The sequence below is a fragment of the Caretta caretta genome, chromosome 24 (genome assembly GCF_965140235.1).
Source record: "Caretta caretta isolate rCarCar2 chromosome 24, rCarCar1.hap1, whole genome shotgun sequence".
Taxonomy (NCBI): domain Eukaryota; kingdom Metazoa; phylum Chordata; order Testudines; family Cheloniidae; genus Caretta; species Caretta caretta.
This window is the reverse complement of record NC_134229.1, coordinates 13,897,886-13,917,778: the sequence shown is the minus strand read 5'-3', so window position 1 is coordinate 13,917,778 and position 19,893 is coordinate 13,897,886. Positions and strand designations below refer to the sequence as shown.

At 51.6% G+C, this 19,893-nt stretch overlaps 3 protein-coding genes across 3 annotated transcripts in view; all 3 read right to left on the bottom strand.

Annotated features, from left to right (window-relative positions):
* LOC142070051 (IgGFc-binding protein-like) overlaps positions 1–5,882 on the bottom strand; it is a 54,927-nt gene extending 49,045 nt beyond the window's left edge. Inside the window, exons 1-6 of the mRNA XM_075123023.1 lie at positions 5,864–5,882; positions 4,664–5,259; positions 2,472–3,045; positions 2,026–2,219; positions 1,357–1,498; positions 205–545 (exon numbers count right to left, since the gene is read on the bottom strand). Of these exons, the coding sequence (XP_074979124.1) occupies positions 205–545; positions 1,357–1,498; positions 2,026–2,219; positions 2,472–3,045; positions 4,664–5,259; positions 5,864–5,882 (1,866 nt within the window). The remainder of the gene's footprint in view (positions 1–204; positions 546–1,356; positions 1,499–2,025; positions 2,220–2,471; positions 3,046–4,663; positions 5,260–5,863) is intronic.
* Positions 5,883–5,930: 48 nt separating this feature from the next.
* LOC142070050 (IgGFc-binding protein-like) lies at positions 5,931–11,364 on the bottom strand. The gene is made up of 3 exons (XM_075123022.1): positions 10,785–11,364; positions 9,733–10,310; positions 5,931–6,560 (listed from the first exon to the last, which is right to left on the bottom strand). Exons 1-3 carry the CDS (start codon positions 11,362–11,364, stop codon positions 5,931–5,933), a joined length of 1,788 nt encoding a protein of 595 aa, XP_074979123.1.
* A 522-nt stretch (positions 11,365–11,886) lies between these two features.
* Positions 11,887–18,817, bottom strand: LOC142070049 (IgGFc-binding protein-like). Its single transcript, XM_075123017.1, has 5 exons — positions 18,226–18,817; positions 17,772–17,965; positions 17,067–17,208; positions 15,047–15,387; positions 11,887–11,928 (listed from the first exon to the last, which is right to left on the bottom strand). Exons 1-5 carry the CDS (start codon positions 18,815–18,817, stop codon positions 11,887–11,889), a joined length of 1,311 nt encoding a protein of 436 aa, XP_074979118.1.
* Positions 18,818–19,893: the final 1,076 nt, after the last annotated feature.

Genomic DNA, 19,893 nt, shown 5'->3' with positions numbered 1-19,893 from the left:
GCCCACTGGCTGTGGACCCATAGGGGGCATTGGCCAGCTGGGCACTGTCAGGGCCCATCAGCTCCCAGCCACTCTCCTTTGCCTGCTCTGTCCTACCCACAACATGCCCCATCCGTGGTGGGAGCTGCAGTTTCCTGCCCTCTATTTAGCAAAGCCTACAGGGTGGATATAGGAGTAGAGTGGACGTGCGCGCCCAGCACTCACCCACACAAAGCCGGCTTCAGCCCTGGCTGCTGTGACAGTGACTCCATCCACCTGGACAGTCACTGACGCAATGTAGAAAACCTGTGTGTTCCCACTGTTCTCGCTCTTGGCCATGACATGGAAGGAGGACAGGCCGGAGGCATCCCTGCAGGTCTTGGCCACGGTGTAGGTGCAGTTGCCATGGAAATCATACGCCCGGCCATCGAAGGTGTGGTAATGAAAGTATCCCCTGGCCCTGCACATGCCCCGAGAGACTGGCACACACTTTGGCTGCTCATTTATCATCTTACAAATAGTTCCTTCCCTGCAGCGGACCACACTGCAGGATGGCTTTGGAATAACTAGTGGGGAAAGACAATAGAAAGACAAGAAACAGCAGACTAATCAGTAACATCTATCTATCTTTCTATCTCTCCCCCCACACTCAACGTTATATCTATCACCATGCACTCCTCTGTCTCTCTTCCTCTATGTACGTATCCGATGAAGTGAGCTGTAGCTCATGAAAGCTTATGCTCAAATAAATTTGTTAGTCTCTAAGGTGCCACAAGTACTCCTTTTCTTTTTGCGAATACAGACTAACACGGCTGCTACTCTGAAACCTATCCCCATACACACTTCCTTTGCATCATTCACAAACCTCCCGCGAGTCCCATGCTGAGGAAATCTCTGCATGTGTGTGACAACAGCAAAACCAGATCCTGTGTCTCCTTCCCCGCAATGCGCGGCAGAGGTGGTTCAACACCTGTGGGCATGATGCCGGCATCGATCAGGCAAAGGGTTGTGGCTGGGATGTGATGGGCACTGACAGTGCCCAGCTGACTGATGGCCCCCACAGCCAGTGGGCTCCAATTTAGAGCAGCTCCTAGGCTACAGCCAGGGAGAAGACCTACGAGTGTGATCAGCCCCCTGACAGCTGCCCACTTGGCTCTGCTGTGCACATCAGAAGATGGATGCAGCAGAGACGAGTGTTTCCAACAAGTGTTTCCATTTTTCAAGTCAAAATTCTGTAATATTACGGATCAGGGTTCCAGGCTAAATAAAAGGGGAGAGAGAGAGTGAGAAGGGTGAGGAGACATAATTGAAATGACTTTACTCACTGCTTATGGAATAACCCCTCCGGACATGTTTCAATCAGTGACTCTCCTTTACCTTGGCCGATGCAGTCCATGACGCCGTCTCTGATCTGGCAGGTTTCTCCACTGGTGCAGCTGTGAGCTCTGCAAGTCACCCCTCGGGCAGGAACGCAGATGCAGCTTTGCTGGCACTCATTTCTCAGGACCGTCTCACTGGGCTGACGGGATGTTTGGGAAGGAGGAAATAACGCAACGTAAATGGAAATGGTGATTTATAATAATTCCTGGCGGTGCTAAACTCAGAGCTGTGTGGTGAGGCGTGTGAAAAACTATTGTGTCATTGGACTAGATGACCTCTTGAAGTTCCTTCCAACCCTGATATTCTATGATTCTATGATTCTAATATTATTTCTGTTAACATTAAAGAGAGAGGCTTTCTAAAGAGCTAAGAATTTGGCTGAGGGACAGGACAATGCCTAGGTTTTAACCTCCCATCTCCTACTGACTCACTGGGTGGGTCTTGAGCAAGTCACTGCCCCACTCTGTGCCTCAGTTTCCCCACAACGGACAAAGGGAATTAAATCTTCTTGTCTTTCTCGGTGCTTTGAGCATTAACAGAGCAGGGATGCCAGGCTGGATAGACCAATGCTCTGATCCACTATAGAAAACCCTATTCCTGATTAGTGTAAGGATTAAGATATGTTAGAAAAAAATTTAATCAGACCCAGACTGCTTGAGTCTGTACCTTGTAGTATCTCCCCTGTTCAAAGCACCCACAGCTCTCTGGAGTCACACAGCCCTGGCCGTCGAAGAGGAAGCCCTCGTCACACTGGCAGCCTTCAGCACAGGTCTCCGGGCAGTCCATGATGTCTCCAGAGCAGGTGGTGGTGCAGAGGTCAGCGCAGACCTCGTAGTGGCTGTTAACCGGGCAGCTCACAGCTTAAATAGAGAGAGAAATAAAGGATGGATGGAAAGATCTCACACCACAGCCTAAAGGGACAGACATGAAGGAGAGGAGAGCAGGACAGGGAGGAGAGGAACAGGGCACCTTTGTAAGAGAACATGAGATTGTTGGTTCCCACAAGAAGAGTTCCAGAAGAAGCCCAGAGGCCTGGAACAAGATGCCCAGTAACACTGACCATCTCCCTTCCCCAGTGCGTCCCAGAGCTCCTACACTGTGGGTGCATTTACCGCAGAAGGAGGCGCTCCTCCAGGGCTGGATGGTGACCTTCGCCTCTTGGCAGGCCGTCACGTAGCTGTGGATGCTCTGGCACAGGACCTGTGCGTCCCCGTTTCCCAGGCACACATCGTACAGACAGTTGCTGTGATACACGCTGGGGCTGATGACGTCATGGCAGGCCGTGAAGGGGCCGTCAGGGTCTGTGAGCAGCCCACAGTAGTTGCGCCCTTTGAAGACATCCTTCTTCTTCTCTTCGCAAACTGGACAGCTGTTTCCAGCACATCTGTCTGTACAGGATGCTCCTGGGATCTCGACTTCCCAAGCAGAGCCAAATGCTGCCACATCAGGGGCTGTCCTGCCACTGGGGAGCAGGAACTCCTCGTCCTGCTCTCCATTGTAGTTCCCGCACAGGCCACACGTCTGGCCCTGGTAGGTCCCTGGGATGGTGACTCTGGCCTGGTATACCAAGTCGTAGCTCACACTGAGGCCAAAGTCAGTTTGCACCAGGACATTAGTGCCGTGCTGATATGCTCGGAGCTGCCCATTGACCATTATCATGGGGAGATTGTGGGATACCCCGTCCACCTGGAAAAGACAGCACATTCCCCTATGAGCAGGTAGGATGGACACTGCTTCATGGGTAGGGGCTATGGACAAGTTTTGAGATTCAGTTCTCACTGACACCATGGGTTAAATCCAGAATGACTCATGACTCCTGATTTCACTTTGCAATGGTTTGTCCTCACCTTCCAAGCTCTTGACATTGTCACCCTGACCTACATTTCTGATCTCATCTCCCAGGCACCTCCCTCCCTCCTGATCCTCTCTCTATCTTCCCCAACTCCTCAACCCATATTTGGCCTGCTCCTTCTCATGCCAATTTTACCCCATGTTTGCAAAATGTGAGGTATGTGGAGGGGGTTCACCAAATAATTAATACTCATAAATAGGGGTATAACCAACAAGGGAGGCATGCTGGAGGATGCTCATCTCACCCAAGAGAAGCTTTGACATAGCAACATCCATGAGTAGCACTTTCTACCATTTCTACCCATTCTGACAGAAGATGACCTGGCTTCAACCATTCACGGCTTTGTCGCTTCCCGGCTGGACTATATGGCAAGGTGGTATACCCGGGCATGAAACATTCAGCACTTAGGAATATTCAAGTGCTGCACAACTCTGCAGCATGCCTCCTCAGCAACACTGGCAGCTGTACACATCAAACCTGTCCTCCACGCCCTACCCTGGTTTTCCATAGAACAAGGAATCCAGTTCAAGTCCTCAGTCCTTATCCCAAGGTGCACAATGGCCTGGGCCCAGGCTATCTAAAAGATCAATTCAATTTTCAGGTAGAAGACTGTGGTGGACAACTTCTTTCCATTGGCACAATGGAAATCACATCAATAAGGAAAACCTTTGTCTCTGCCAGAGACAAAGCTTTATTAGGAGTTGGTCCAAGTCTAGGGAATGAACCGTCTCAGGAAGTAAGGACCCTCACAAACCTGACCACCCTCCTTTCCAAGTGCAAGGTGTGTTCTTCGACCACCTTTCTCCAACATATATATGGTAACATGCGTATACATTTATCATTATAAAAAAATCCACAACAAAACACCCCACTGCACACACATCTTTCCTGGGGAGAGGAGGAGAGAACAAACATGTGGCAGATGTTAGTCACGTTGCTTAATGTATTTCTGGGAGGGGCTCAAATACCATGTGGATGAGCTTGGTATATGTACCTTCTGGCACAGTAGCCTGCCTCTCAGTGACTCGCCGCCTGGGGCCAGCCAACCCTTATTACTAAGTAGGCACATCTGAGCAGGAATCATATGTGTCCCCTGAAAGAAAAGCAGGAAGAAGCCAGGTTCCTGGTCCAGCAGAGAGAGTTCTCAGGGAGAAAGAGGGGAATAGAGAGGCTGCTGGCAGTGAGTAGGCTCCTGCACAGAAACCTGAAAGTAGGGGAGTGAGACGGCAGTCAGGCAATGCTTGGGAATGACCAGATAAGGCGGTGACTGGCTGTATGTGAAAACTCCTATTTGAATGACACCCTTAGGAGGGCTGTTGCTATTGGACTTGTAAAAACCTTTTGTGAATTGTTGAGTCCAAGAGGGGAAGCTGAGGCAGGCCACATGCAGAAACCTCGGGCCACAAAGGGACTCTCAGAATGATCTAAATGAGGATCTGGAGAAGGACTTACCATAATGAGCCCCTGTTTGCTCTGCAGCAGGGTGAGTGTGATCCCATACACCTGGATGGACACCAGCTTGGCCATGGACACATTCCCACTGCCCCAGGTTTCTTTCTCTACGCTGATAGTAAATGGTGTAAGGTGGCTGGAATCGGTGCAGGTCTTGGCCAGGATGTAGGTGCAGGTGCCTTGGAAGTCAAAGGGGACCCCATCGAAAGAGAGGTAGTGGGGATGGCCAGAGGCAGAACAGGTCGCAAATCCAAATGGGTGGCATTTCTGGATGCCGTCCACCACCCTGCATTCCTCACCAACACTGCAGGAGAAAGCCTTACATACAACTTCCCCACCAGCCTGACACACACACTGCTCCTTGCATGAACCGCTCGGGTGGAAAGTCTCCCCGGCCTGGTAGTAAAATCCCCTGTGGAGGCATCCGCACTGGGAAATGGGGATGCAGAGCTCGCCACTGAGAACAAAGCCCTCGTCACACACGCAGCCTTCCTTACACTGGGTCGTGCATTGCACCGGGGCATAGAGATTGCTGCATGTCAGATCGCAGCTGCTGCTGCAGAATTCATAGTGACTGTTCAGGGGACAGGACGGAGCTGTAATTAGAACAAAGAGTTAGCTCACATCGTGCATTAGCAATGCGCACAACGAACCATCACAGAACATGCAATTTCATTTAAACTCCTAATTTTCTATTTCCTTGGTTTGGTTAATTAACAAAAGGCAGCATGTGTAATCCAGTTCCAGGTCTGGTTAACTGGTTGCTCCAAAGAAACCAGGCAGTGGGATACAGATAATCTCTTTCCTAAAGCTAGCCTTCCAATTTGGACCAAGGTAAAGGTGTAGGAAGTGGAGGGCCCATGGACCTGGGAGTGTTCTGCAGAGCTTTTCACCACGAGCTTTTTGTTTAGAATACAGGTCAGTCATGCCTAAAACTCCCTCCCAGATGACGGTTTATGGGAGATGCGTCGGTGGGTTCCCAGACCTGTTCCTAGTGGACAGACATCTCAATTAGTGAGTCACCACCATGTCCCAGTTCTAATTATGTCCCAGTCTCAGCAGATAAGCCAAGATCTAGATGGGCTATGAAGGGCACCACTATATCCCCGGACAGCGCCTCTCTGGCCTGGGGTGCAGCACGTGGGTAGGGGCTCGATGAGGGGGCAGCTCCTAGGGCCAGTGCCTGTGCTGTGTCCATACTTTGGGCTCCTGTGACCATGAAGAAATGTTCTACGTCACTTGATGAGCTCAGCATTTAAACCAACATCTACCAGCCAACTTGGAACAGGGATCCCCAAGGGGCAGCGATGAACACGGGGGACTCACAGCAGAATTTCGTAGTCCTCCAGGGATGCACCACAGCTCCAGCTTCCTGACATGCCTCGGAATAGCCAGCAACTGCCTGGCAGACGTTACTCTCCCGCCCACTGAGGACACAATAGCCATACACACAGTCTACGAAGTATCCTTGGGGCTCCACTTTGCTGTGACATCCTCTGAAAGGGCCACTCTTGTGGAGGATGAGCCCACACTGCCCTCTGCTACCTCGTTGTTGTTTTTCAATAGCCTCTACACTTGCGCATGGGGGTATCGTTACTGCAGAGCATCCTGGGAGGTCGCCCACCTTCCAGCTCTGGCCAAAGCTGATGGGGTTTGGTGCCATCGTGCCATCCCTCATGAGCATGTCGTCCTCCCTGTCAGTGTTGAAGTTGCCACACAGACCACACACGGCTCCTGCGTAGGTAACTGGCAGAGTCACCGTGGTGCGTCCTGACCACCCGGCATAGGTAACGATGAGACCAAACTCTGCCTGGATCACTGTGGCCCAGCCCTTTCTATACACGGTGATTTTCTTATCAATGAGGTTGAAGGGAAGATTCATCAGAAAACTGTTCACCTGTTAAAGCAAGACACATGAGATGTGAAACATCGCTTGCCTGTGGTAGAACCTCTCACCCCAGCACAGAGCTCTGGCCCATGATTACAACAATAATCCACCTCTGTTCAAATCTTCATCCAGTCCGGCCTGCTTCCTTCCCTACAGCTTGCCTGAATCCAAGCTCTAACCAGACTTGTATTCCCCCTGGCATTAGGTATTGCACTTCCCTCCTCTCTCTCCCCCAGTGCCCCAGGTTCACACCTCTGCTGGATGCTATTGACACTGTGAAGGAGTGCTCACCCCACACCTGCCCTTGAAAGGGTTAAGGTGGCTAGACAGGCCAATTAAGCATCTAAGATGCATCTGGAGGAGGAGCCAGGGAGCAATGAGAACTAATTAAAGGCTGAAGCTCACCTGAATAGGACAGGTGGGCTGGTATAAAGCAAGGTAGCTGAGGGCAGAAGGGGGCTGCAGGGAGGAGGTCTGCAGTCACTCTCTCAGGCTAGGGAGAGCGGGGGCTTGGCCAGGAGGGAAGGGTAGAGAAGGAGATTGATAGAGGCAACATAGGAAGCAATCCAAGGAAACAGAAACAAGGCATGGGACAGGGTAGACCTTAGCTGCTGGTTTTAGGGTCCCTGGGCTGGAACCCAAAGATGAGAGTGAGCCCACGTTCCCCTACCAGCCACTGGGGATGTGGCACCATTGAAGGGCAGTGTATTGGAAGACTGCCTGGGACAGTTGGTGACATTTGGTACACAAACCTCCCAGAAAGGAGAAACTACCGTGACCCAGCCGGAGGGCCAAGCCACAATGAGGGAGCCATCGAGTCCGGGTAGAGAGAAAGTATCATAGAGTGAGCACGCACAGGTGGGGCTTCAGAAAGGCAGAGCTAATTCCAGGCTGCAGCCACAAGGAGGCGCCCCATTGGGGATGAGAGCACACTGTGAAAGTGTGGACACTTGCGGATGGGAGGGAAGAGGTAGATGTGGTATATCTTGACTTTAGTAAGTCTTTTGATACTGTCTCACATGACCTTCTCAAACAAACTAGGAAAATACTACCTAGATGGAGCTACTATAAGGTGGGTGCATAACTGGTTGGAAAACCATTCCCAGAGAATAGATATCAGTGGATCACTGTCAAGCTGGAAGGGCTTATCAAGAGGGATCCTTCAAGGATCAGTTTTTGGTCTGGTTCTATTCAATATCTTCATTAGTGATTTAGATAATTGCATAGAGAATACAAGGATAAAGTTTCTGATGATACCAAGTTGGGAGGGATTGAAAGTGCTAAAAAAGGATTCTGGTAAATTATTTTTTGACAAATAGATTCCTTACTAGGCATATTCATACAGAACTCTGTGTAATTCATTTAAATTACAATACAGAACTGTATTTTCTGCACCTGTCAGAAGCAATGCAAAGACTTGAGGGAGTCAGGGGTAACAGAGGACCTCAGGGAGAGAGAAGGAGCCTAGGAGTGACCCTGGAGGGTGTTGGGTGTGGGTGGGAGGTTTTTCTTTGTGGGGGGTGAGATTGTTAGGGTGTTGGGAAGCCTCCCCCATGAAGACCCTGGATGACCCCAAGCCTCTCTCATTCAGTCAGGCATGTCTGCCCCTGTCCCCACACTCCTCATCCCCATGGGTCTCTGCAGCCCCCCTCCCACAACCCCAGGCTCAACACTGTCACTCAACTAGCTCCTGAGCCCACGCTCCAGTCTGTCTCCCCCACACGTCATTCTGAACCCCAGTCTGTGATGCGCCCCAGCAGCCCTGTGTGCCCCAGTCTGTCCTAAATTGGCTCCACGGGCAAGGTGCTGCTCATGGGGAAGTTCTGAAGCACTGGGCTTAGAATTTAGTATTTTCCCGCATAAAATACATTGAGAAAATACGATGAAGTGAGCTGTAGCTCATGAAAGCTTATGCTCAAATAAATTGGTTAGTCTCTAAGGTACCACAAGTCCTCCTTTTCTTTTTGCGAATACAGACTAACATGGCTGCTATACTCTGAAACCTGTCAATTATTTTGATAATTTATTTAACAATATTCCACTGAATGCATCCGATGAAGTGAGCTGTAGCTCACAAAAGCTTATGCTCAAATAAATTTGTTAGTCTCTAAGGTGCCAAAAATCCTCCTTTTCTAATTATGCGAGAATTTCCCCAGGAGTAACAAATGCAAAGTGCTCCATTTAGGAAAGAACAATCAGTTGCACACATAGAAAATGGGAAATGACTGCCTAGGAAGGAGTACTGTACATAGGGATTTGGGGGTCATAATGGATCACAAGCTGAATATGACTGAACAGTGTAACACTGTTGCAAAAAAAGCAAACATCACTCTGGGATGTATTATCAGGAGTGTTGTAAGCAAGGCACAAGAAGTAATTCTTCTGCTCTTCTCTGTGCTGATTAGGACTCAGTTGGAGTATTTTGTCCAGTTCTGGGTGCCACATTTCAGGAAAGATGTGGTCAAATTGGATAAAGTCCAGAGAAGAGCAACAAACATGATTAAAGGTCTAGAAAACATGACCTATGAGAAAAGATTGAAAAAATGGGTTCTTTTAGTCTGGAGAAGAGACGACTGAGAGGGGACATGATGACAGTTTTCAAGTATATAAAAGGTTGTTACAAGGAGGAGGGTGAAAACAATTTCTCCTGGTGAGAAAGAAAGGGCGAAGGTCACAATTGAGTTCACTAGTCTGTCATTTGCAAAGTCGCCCCTACCTCTGAGGATACGACAAAAAGCAATGGGCTTAAATTGCAGCAAGGGTGGTTTAGGTTGGACGTTAGGAAAAACTTCCTAACTGTCAGGGTAGTTAATCACTGGAATAAATTGCCTAGGGAGGTTGTGGAATATCCATCATTGGAGATTTTTAAGAGCAGGTTAGACAAAAATCTGTCAGGGATGGTCTACGTAATACTTAATCTCGCCATGAGTGCAGGGGACTTGACTAGATGACCTCTCAAGGTACTTTCCAGCCCTATGATTCTATGATTCAGACACCTTCTCACACATCCAAAGTGTAACCACATCACCCCAATCCTTAAATATCTCCATTGGCTCCCTGTTGGTTACAATTCACCCTATATTTCAAAATCCTTCCATGCACTGTCTGCAACTTTTCTGGATCACACAGGTGACTTTCCACAAATATTTTAGAGAGATTAGAGACAATTTGAGAAACTCACCAGGACTTTCCCAGGGAATTGATTGCTGATCCTGAGGTTGGTCTGATACACCTTGATCTGTAGAGGAGCAGTATTGTTTGCCTGGAAGTTGACTTCAAAGTCCACCAGTCCCTCTGCCTTCTCGCACAGGGATGTGAGCTGGTAGTGGCAGGTGCCTTTGAAGTTGTATCTCTGTCCATCAAAGGTGGAATAGTGCAGATTCCTTGTCACAGAGCAGGTGGCATAGCTGGAGGGGTAACAGCCCCGTACGCCGTTCACTAGCCCGCACCTCTCTGAGTGTTTGCATGTAGCAGCCGCGCATTCAACCTGTCCAGTGGCTGCATCGCACATGCACCATGTCCCACATGCCTCATCGACCCAGAAACTCTCATTGGGGGCATAGGGACGCCCCTCAAACTGGCACCCACAGCTGTCCTTGGGGATGCATTTGCCCTGGCTCAGCACAAAACCATCCTTGCACTGGCAACTTTCCACACAGGGGTCTTGGCATCTGCTGGGGGCTGACTGGTCCACACATGTGGCTGGGCAGGCTGTTCCACAGAGCTGGTACTGACTGTTCTCCAGGGGGCACTCCATGGCTGGGGAGTGAAGGACCCACAGATTTAGCAGCAAGTTTCTCTCCATGCAAAAACCGTATTTAAAATAGACAGAGGGGAATGTAGCTTGTGGGGTCTGAGAGCCCTCAAATCCCAGTGACCTGAACAGGAGGTTAGGGTGCTCAGCACACTGCCAGAGGTGATTAGCACCTTACAGGATCAGGTTCATGGTAGGAAGAGTGACTCAAAAACAGGCATCATTTTACCCCAACCATCCATGTGTTATCAGTGGACGTTAGATACTCCAAGTGACAGGCACCTTAGCAATTCCAGGGACAAACAAATACTGTGGGTACAAGAGAACCCAGGAGTCCTGATTTCCCAATCACTACTCAATCCCAAACCACTCGATCACGCACCCTCCTAACACCAGGGCTAGAACTCAAGAGTGCTGAGCCCCAGGCTCCCCAGTCTAACCAGCAGACCATAGACCTTGGCATACAAATCTGTACTCACGGCATCTGGCCAGCTGTCTCCATTCCCCAATCCTGACCCCCTCCAGCTGGCAGGCATCCGCGTAGGCCTTCAGGGCCTCACACAGGACCTTCCTGTAGCCGTCGCTGTGGCACAGATCGTACACGCAGTTGTCCAAGTAGACTGTAGGATCCACCTTGGAGTGGCACTGGCTGAAGGGCCCATCTGAGACCTTGGTTATCAGGCCGCACGAGGCCTCTTCCTTGTACTTTCTGGCTATGCTGGCGGCACAGGGCCTGCAACCTCCAATGCAATCGTGCCAGCAAAACTGATCCTCATCTTCCACTGCCCAGCTTTTCCCCAGGGCGGCGACACTGGGAGCCAGGTCCCCATCCGGGGTCCTGAAGTCATCGGAGGGGTCCCCATTATAGTTGCCGCACAGGCCGCACAGGCTGTTCAAAAAGACCCTGGGAACAGTGATCCTCAGGTGGTTGTTCCAGTCATAGGACACTCTGAGGTTGAAGTCGGTGCGGAGGATGAGGGAGGTGCCGCTCTGATAGAGCCGAAGGGCCCCGTTGTTCAGGGAGATGGGTAAGTGGGCCCTGGTGTTATTCAGCTTCATGGTGAGAAAGAAAGGGCGAAGGTCACAATTGAGTTCACTAGTCTGTCATTTGCAAAGTCGCCCCTACTCAGATTAGCAAGCAGTGCAACCTGGACCCAAATCTGAAGCAGAATTACTTTAAAACATCAGATTAAATAGAGCTAGGTGGAGAAATGTAATTCTTTTTGGAGGATTTCAATGTTTTGAAAGTTGTTTAATAATGGAACCACACTTTCAAAAGTCGAGACTTGGATCCTAAATTCTTAACTTTGTTGCATAGTAAAAGTCATGGTTTTAATAAAGACACTGGAGTTATAGATTATTACAGCAATCTGTAACTCAATAACCCACCCTTTTTGTCCTATGATGTCCGTAGGTTTAACCACTTATGCTAAACAATCTCTTCCACCTTGTATTTAGCTATGACACTCTGGGCTCGTCTACATTTGGAACGCTGCAGCTGTGGAAAATCCACACCCCTGAGGAACACAGTTATACTGACCTATCCCCTGGTGCAGGGAGCGCTATGTTGACAGGCAGGCATCACCTGTTGACATAGGTACCACCCGTCAGGGCATGGCCACACTACAAAATTAAGTTGACCTGATTTACGTCAGCATAAAGCCACCTCAGTGATTACATCGCTTGTGCATGTCTACTCTTTGCTCCTGTGTCTGTGCAATATGCAATCTCACCAGGAGCACTTGTACCGATTGCACTGTCAGTGTGGGGCATTGTGGGATGGCTTCTGAAAGCCAGTAACAGTCCACGTAATCCACGCAGTATCTACATTGACATGGCGTCGACCTAACTACATCGACATTGACTCTAAACCTCTTATGGAGGTGGAGTTATTAAGTCGATGTAGCAGGGACTGTTATGTTCGAGAGTGAAATTTTACTGGAGACACTTATTGGTCGAGGTGAACTGCTTTGCACTGACCTAGCACTGTAGTGTGGACTGCGTGGAGTACCTGCGCCAACAAGAGAAGCTGTCCTGTCGGCCTAGGTAACATCTTCACTAGGTGCTACAGCTGTGCAGCTGCACTGGTGCAGCTCTGTAAGTGTAGACAAGCCCTTACGATGACTTAATTACATTGCTTGGAGTATGGATTTTTCACGCTCCCGAATAGGGCTGGAGCACACATAAAAAACAAATAGTGGGTGCTGAGCACCCTCTGGAAGCCCTGTGGATCAGTTCCTCCCCCTCCCTCCCAGTGCCTCCTGCCCAGTGCCATCAGCTGTTCCGCGGTGTGCAGGAGGTGCTGGGGTGAGGGGGAGGAGCGGGGCCAAGAAGAGGTGCAGAGGGGACAGGGGCTTGGGGAAAGTGGTGGAGAGGGGGGAAGGAAGAGGCAAGGCAGGGGTGGGGGCTGGGGAAAGGGGTGTAGAGGGGTTGGGGCACCCCCCCGGGAACCAAAAAGTTGGCACCTATGTGCCTCTGAGTGACACATCTGGGTTGATCTAATTCTCTAGCATAGACCAGCCCTGAGTACCCTTCCCAGACCTGAAGAAGAGCTCTGGGTAGCTGGATGACTTGTCCCTTTCACCAACAGAAGTTGGTCCAATAAAAGACATTACCTCTCCCACCTTGTCCCTGGGACCAGCATGACGACCACGACAGAGCAAACAGTTCAAAAGTTGGAATTTTGAGGGCAAGGGGGCTGCATCAGTTAGAGCCATTAAGAAGTGGCTACAGGTAGGGAGCTATGTCACCTAGAGCCATTAGGGAGAGGCTCCTGCAGGAGAGAGGGCCACGTCTAGGGTTGTCAACTTTCTAATTGCAGAAAACCAAACACGTTTGCTCTGCTCCCTGCCCTGAGGCCCCACTCCTTCTCAGAGGCTCCGCCTCCGCTCACTCCATACCCCCTCCCTCTGTTGCTCGCTCTCTCCCATCCTCGCTCACTCACTCATTTTCATCGGGCTGGGGCAGGGGGTTGGGGTGTAGGAGGGGGTGAAGGCTGTGGGCTGGGGATTTGGGGGTAGGAGCGGACTCCAGGCTGGGGCCAAGGGGTTTGGAGTGTGGGAAGGGGCTCAGGGCTGCAGAAGGGGGTTGGGATGCAGAGGGGGTGAGAGCTCCAGCTGGGGGTGAGGATTCTGGGGTGGGGCCAGGGATGAGGGGTTTGGGCTGCAGTAGGTGGCTCTGAGCTGGGGGTGGGGCCAGGGGGTCTGGCAGGTGGGAGGGGGCTCCGGTCTGGGGCAGGGGATTGGGGTGTGGGAGGAGGTACGGGCTCTGGTCTGGGGTGTAGGCTTTGGGGTGGGGTCAGAAATGAGGGGTTCAGGGTGCAGGACTGGGCTCCAGGCTGGGGCAGGGGATTGGGGTGTGGGAGGGGGTGCAGGGTGTGGGCACCAGGAGGGAGTTTGGTGCAGGAGGGGGCTCAAGGATGGGGCAGGGGGTTGGGATGCAGGAGGGGTTGCGGGGTACGGGTACCAGGAGGGAGTTTGGGTGCGGGATGGGGCTCAGGGCTGGGGCAGGGGGTTGGAGGTGTGGGAGGGAGTTCACGGTGTGGGCTCCGGGCGGCACTGATCTCAGGCGGCCCTGTCATTTCCCAGGGATGGAGGAAGTCCGCGTGACTCCTGGGAAATGGCGGCATGTCCCGGGGCTCTGTGTGCTGCCCCCGCCTGCAGGCGCTGCCCCCGCAGCTCCCGTTGGCCACGGTTCTCTGTCAAAGGGAGCTGCAGAGCCGGTGCTCGGGGCGGCGCCTGCAGGCGGGGGCAGTGTGCAGAGCCCCCCTTGCTGCCCTTCCGCGTAGGAGCCGGAGGGACATGCTGGCTGCTTCCCAGGAGCTGAGCTGAGCTGGGCACGGTGCCTGCCTGCCCCTCTGTGGTCAACCAGACTTTTAGCAGTCCAGTCAGCTGTGCTGACCAGAGCCGCCAGGGTCCCTTTTCGACCGGGTGTTCAGACTGAAAACCGGAGGCCTGGCAACCCGAGCGCGTCAGTTAGAGCCGTCGGGGAGCGGCTCCCGTGCGGGAGGGGACCGCGTGGGACAGAGCCGTCGGGGAGTGGCTCCCGCGGGGGGAGGGGACCACGTGGGACAGAGCCGTCGGGGAGCGGCTCCCGTGGGGGAGGGGGCTGCGTGGGGGAGTGACGGAAGGTTGTTTTGACTAGGGTGAACAGATGTCCCGATAAAATCAGGACTGTCCCTATTTTTAGTTCTTTGTCCCGCATCCTGACCGATGCGCGGTCAGGACGCCATTTGTCCCGATATTGTGGCTTTGGCCGCTCCAGCCGCTTTTTTTTTTTTTTCCCCATGTGTCCCGATATTTTGTCCATTTCATCTGGTCACCCTAGTTTTGACCCTTGTCTCTGACTCCTGGTTCCTGACTCCAGATCTGGCTACTAGCTCCAGCCAGGAGGTCTGACCGCCCACGTCCCAGTTGCTGACGGTAGCCCCAAGCACAGAGCTTTGGAATTGGGTCAGTGCCCCCTGCTGGCCACCTGCCCCATTCTATGACACACAGCACCTGGTATTGCCATGATGGGAATTGGGGTCAGCACTGACTCCAAGGGGAGAGTGCACCCTACTGGGATACCTGTACATCTGAACGTAGTACAGCACCCCCTAGTACAGTGCCATGGCTTCAGGGACAGCACCAATTCAGGAGGAGAGCACCATCTACTACTTAAACAATTCTACCCCCTGCAACAGCTTGGGTAAATATTTTCAAGGTATCCTATCAAAGTACTGACCATGCCCAGCACTTACCCCCACAAAGCCGACCTCAGTCCTGGCTGCTGTGACAGTGACTCCATCCACCTGGACAGTCACCGACTCAATGTAGAAGACCTGTGTGTTTCCACTGTTCTCGCTCTTAGCTATGACGTGGAAGGAGGGCAGGACGGAGTCATCCCTGCAGGTCTTGGCCACCGTGTAGTTGCAGGTGCCGTGGAAATCATACACCCGTCCATCGAAGGTGTGGTAATGCAAGTAACCTCCAGCCCAGCACGTGGTCTGAGAGACTGGCACACACTCTGCCTGCCCATTTATCATCTTGCAAATAGTTCCTTCTCTGCAGCGGACCACACTGCACGATGGCTTTGGAATATCTAGTGGGGAAAGACAATAGAAAGACAAGAAACACCAGACTAATCAGTTATATGTGAGAGCAGAGAGGGGACTGAGGGTGGTGTGAAAATTGGGACGATATTTAGTGTCATTGGAATCCTACTTCTTAATCTAACCTGTTTGTGAAATGGAGGGAATGATCGATTGATCTATCTATCTATCCCCATTCGTCTCCTCTATCTATCTATCTAGCCATTTATCCCCATACATATTTCCCTTGGACAGTTCCCAAACCTCCCACAAGTCCTCTGCTGGGAAATCTCTCTGCAAGGGTGAGACCACAGCAGTCTTTGAGCCAGCAGAGCCACTTCCTATATCACCCTCCCCACAGCCTCTCGTGCAGCTGCTGAACACAGAGAGCCACGTGACAGGTAGTATGGAGCAGAGCCCTGCAACGCAACCCAAACCTGATGGGAGCCGACAGCAAGTGTCAAGTCTGGGTCAGGTTGAGTAGGAAATCAACGGGACCCTCTTGGGCTTGGGTCAAGTCAGCTGTTCTCCTTCTGCCTGTGGGTAGGGTTGCCAGGTCTCCTTTTTTTGCCTGGAAAGTCTGGTCGAAAAGGGAACCTGGCAATGTCCAGTCATCACTGCAGACCGGACACTAAAAGTCCAGTTACCTACAGTAACCAGCCTCCGCGACCCAGGGAATGGGGAGAGCAGAAGCTACTGCTGGAGCCTGGAGAAGCACTCAGCAACAGCTCCGGCGGAGAAAGGTACCGGCGTACCAGCGGCTCCCCATCCTGCCTTGAGCACGGCTCTCCCTCCCCAACCCTGCCCCAGTCACCCCATCAACCTCAGAGCCCTGCTCTCTCTCCAACGTCCTGCTCCAGTCACCCTTCCACCCCTAGAGCCCTGTTCAGCTGTCAGGGGCAGGGTGGTGGAGAGAGCAGTGAGCGACAGTGGGTGGGGAAAGAGGAATAGGGGACAGGGCCTTGGGGGAAGAGGTGGAGCAGGAAGAAGGGGAGGTTCCTGTGCTCAGTGTCCAGTTTTCACAAATGAGACAGTTGGCCGCCCTACCTGTGGGGTGAGCGCGGAGGTAGGTGCATGCCCAGCTCCTACGAGCACTGCCACCTGGCTGCATTATGCATACTGTGGAGTGAGGGAGCTGCCCCAGAGCGCACACACTGCAGCCAGGGATGGCAGATGGCAGGAACAGGTACATAGCCACCGCCGAGCCAACCCCATGGGCGGGAGGTGGCCCTGGCACTCATCCACTTTCATTGGAAGAGTCAGGCTGGGTCGGGAAATGACCTGACCTTCTCGGGCTTGGGCTCCTCAAAAATTAGGCCCAAGCGGACCTCTAGCATGGAGCAGACAAGGAGAGTGGCTGAGAGGTGATGGGCTCTGACACTGCCCAGATGACTGATGGTCCCTATGGGTCTGTAGCCAGGGTGTTCTGTTTATAGCAGCCCCCAGCCTGCTCCCGGAGAGAGAATCATGGAATCTGCACAGATCTCTGACAGCTGCCCACCTGGCTCTGCTGGAGAGACCCAACAAGTCTTCCCATCTTTCCAGTCGAAATTTTGCAATATTATGGGTCAAGGTTCCAGGCTAAATGAAGAGGGAGAGTGAGAAGGGTGCAGAGACACAACCACAGCTACTTACTCGCTCCTGTACAATAACCCTTCCAGGGACGTTTCAAACAATGACTGTCCTGTACCTTTGCTGACGCAGGCCCTGACGCCATCTCTAATCTGGCAGATTTCTTCTCGGGAGCAGCCCTGGGCTTTACAGGTCACCCCTCGGGCAGGAACACACGTGCAGCTTTGCTGGCATTCACTCATCAGGACCGTCTCATTGGGCTGATGGAACGTTTGGAAAACAGGAAATAACAGAATGTAACTGGAAACAATTATTTAAAATAATTTTTGACAGCACCAAACCCAGAGCTGTGGATGTGTTTTTCTAACAGATGTGCTCTCGGAATGATATCGGGGTAGCTCTCTGGCCTGTGTTATACAGGAGGGCAGACTAGATGATCACAATGGACCCTTCTGGCCTTAGAATCTATGTATCTATAAAAATGTCCATTGTGTCATAATATTATTTCCTCTTGCCTTTAGAGAGAAAGGCTGTCTAATGGGCTAAGGACTGGGCTTAAGGCCAGGAACAATTCCTAGGTTTTAACCTCCCATCTGCTACTCATTCACTAGGTGGCCTTGAGCAAGTCACTGCGCTCATCTGGGCATTAAATCTTCTGGCCTTTTTCGGCACTTTGAGCTACTAGCAAAGAGGGAAGCCAGCCTGGATGGACCAATGTTCTGATCCAGTACAGCAAACCCTATATTCTTGACCAGTGTAGGGATTAGGATGTGGACAGAGCAAAAATTAGATCAGACCCAGACACTCCAGCAGGGGGTGGTACCTTGTAATATCTCCCACGTTCGAAGCACCCACAGCTCTCCAGAGTCACACAGCCCTGGCCATCGAAGAAGAAGCCGTCGTCACACTGGCAGCCTTCAGCACAGGTCTCCGGGCAGTCCATGATGTCTCCAGAGCAGGTGGTGGTGCAGAGGTCAGCGCAGACCTCGTAGTGGCTGTTGGCTGGGCAGCTCACAGCTTAAATAGAGAGAGAAATAAAGGATGCCTGGAAAGATCTCACACCACAGTGTAGAGGGACAGACACAAAAGGAGAGAAGAGCAGGACAGGGAGGAGAGGAACAGGGCACCTTTAGAAGAGAACATGAGATTGTTGGTTCCCACTGAGAAGAGTTCCAGAAGAAGCCCAGAGGCCTGGAACAAGATGCTCGGCAATATTGACCTCCCCTTCCCTCTTCTCCCAGTGCGTCCCAGAGCTCCTACACTGTCCGCGCACTTACGGCAGAAGGAGGCGCTCCTCCAGGGCTGGATGGGGGCCCCAGCCTCTTGGCAGGCTGTCACGTAGCTGTGGATGCTCTGGCACAGGACCTGGGAATCCCCATTGCCCAGGCACACATCATACAGGCAGTTGCTCTGATACACGCTGGGGCTGACCACGCCGTGGCAGGCTGCGAAGGGGCTGTCGGGGTCTGTGAGCAGCCCACAGTAGTTGCGCCCTCTGAAGACATCCTTCTTCTTCTCTTCGCAAACTGGACAGCTGTTTCCAGCACATCTGTCTGTACAGGATGCTCCTGGGATCTCGACTTCCCAAGCAGAGCCAAATGCTGCCTCATCAGGGGCTGTCCTGCCATTGGGGAGCAGGAACTCCTCGTCTTCCCGTCCATTGTAGTTCCCGCACAGGCCGCACGTCTGGCCCTCGTAACTTCCTGGGATGGTGACCCTGGCCTGGTAAACCAGGTCATAGCTCACAGTGAGGCCGAAGTTGGTTTGCACCAGAATGTTTGTGCCATGTTGATATGCTCTAAGTTGCCCATCAGCCACGATTACTGGGAGGTTGTGGGACACCCCGTTCACCTGGAAGAGAGAGAACATTCCCTGTGAGCACGGGGAAGCAGGGACACAGACAAGATTCTGCTCTCACTGACACATGGCATAAATCAGAATGACTCCAGATTTCTCTTTGGGATGACTTGTCCTCACCTTCCAAGGTCTTCACATTTCCGCCCTAGTCTACATCTCTTCTCTCCTTTCCGCAACACCTCAGCTCCCTCCCAGTTCTCTCTCTTTACCATTGCTATTTTCTCCAACCATGTTTGGCTTGTACCTCCTTTTCATGCAAGCTCCTGCACACAGAATACTCTCCTACTTCTTGTCTGTCTCCCTTTCTCCCCTAAAGACCCACTTCCCTGGTGACACCTCATTCCTTCACCCCTTGCCTTCTTCTCCTATCTCCACCAATTTACCACATGTTTTATTTGTCCCAAGTTAGACTGCAGGCTTCTCAGGGGAATGCATCATGGGAGAAATTCTTTAACACAGAGCCAAAGGAGTTAAAATGGAGAGGAAGTTTATTCCATGTTTGCAAAAATGTGAATTATGTGTAGAGAGTTCAAAGAAACATGGTGTATAAACCAAGAAGTGAGGCAAAGAAGATTGAGCTGAGCTAAGAGGATGCTCAGCTTGCTCAAATGAAATTCTGACATAGCAGCATCCATGAGTAATACTTCCTACCATCTCCAGTTGGCCAGGAGACCCTGTCCCATCCTGATGGATGATGATCTGGCATCAATTATTTCATGCCTTCATCACCTCTCTTCTGGACTACAGTAATGTGATATACCATGAACCCTTCAGCACTCCAGAAGCGTCTCCTCACCAGCACTGGCTACTGAGATTACATCAAAACTGTCCTCTGCTCCCTCTTCTGCCTTCCAAAGAGAACACTGAATTCAGTTCAAGCTTTCACCCCTGGCTATCTAAAAGATCAATTAAACCTTCTGGGAAAATAAGGGTAAAGTTTGTCTGTGCAGGAGATGGAGCTTTACTGGTGAGCAGTTCGAGACTGAGGAATGAACTCCCTCAGAAACAAAGGACCCTGACAAACCTCACCACTTCCCCCCCCAAGTGCAAGGTGCATTTCTCTGACCTGCTGTCTCAAACACACACAC